At 53.7% G+C, this 382-nt stretch overlaps 1 protein-coding gene across 1 annotated transcript in view; it reads right to left on the reverse strand.

The window, feature by feature from the left end:
* MXI1 (MAX interactor 1, dimerization protein) overlaps window positions 1-99 on the reverse strand; it is a gene marked incomplete at its 5' end in the record, with an annotated part of 46,294 nt that extends 46,195 nt beyond the window's left edge. The window contains one exon of the mRNA XM_010022039.1: window positions 6-99. Coding sequence (XP_010020341.1) covers window positions 6-99 — 94 coding nt within the window. The remainder of the gene's footprint in view (window positions 1-5) is intronic.
* Window positions 100-382: the final 283 nt, after the last annotated feature.

A 382-nucleotide genomic window follows, 5' to 3' on the forward strand; every position in this document is an offset into this window, starting at 1 on the left:
TGTGCTTTCTTGCCCGGCTCAGCCTCCGCGTGGGCTTTGGGTCTTGCAGTCCAGGACTTGGAACTGAGGGGAAGGTTGAGGCATAGCCATGTTCGCACTCTGCGTAAGAATCAACAATTAAAGAAAGGTCATTAAAATAAAGAGAGAGGAAAAAACCAGCAGGCAGCAGCAGGCAGGCCTCACCACTGCCCCGTCAGCCAGGCTGGGGAGGCCCGTAACCACAGCAGCTCGGGGAAATGACTGATGATGTATTCGGAGGGAAGCGGACTGGGAGGTGCAGAAAAGAGGAAGGGGAATACACAGGCTCTGCCAACCTTGGAGGAAGGACAACAGCATTTAAACACCTGAAAACATCAGAACAGGACAGCGCGGAGAGCACCTT

The sequence above is a fragment of the Nestor notabilis genome, unplaced genomic scaffold, assembly GCF_000696875.1.
Source record: "Nestor notabilis isolate BGI_N333 unplaced genomic scaffold, ASM69687v1 scaffold25769, whole genome shotgun sequence".
NCBI lineage: Eukaryota > Metazoa > Chordata > Aves > Psittaciformes > Psittacidae > Nestor > Nestor notabilis.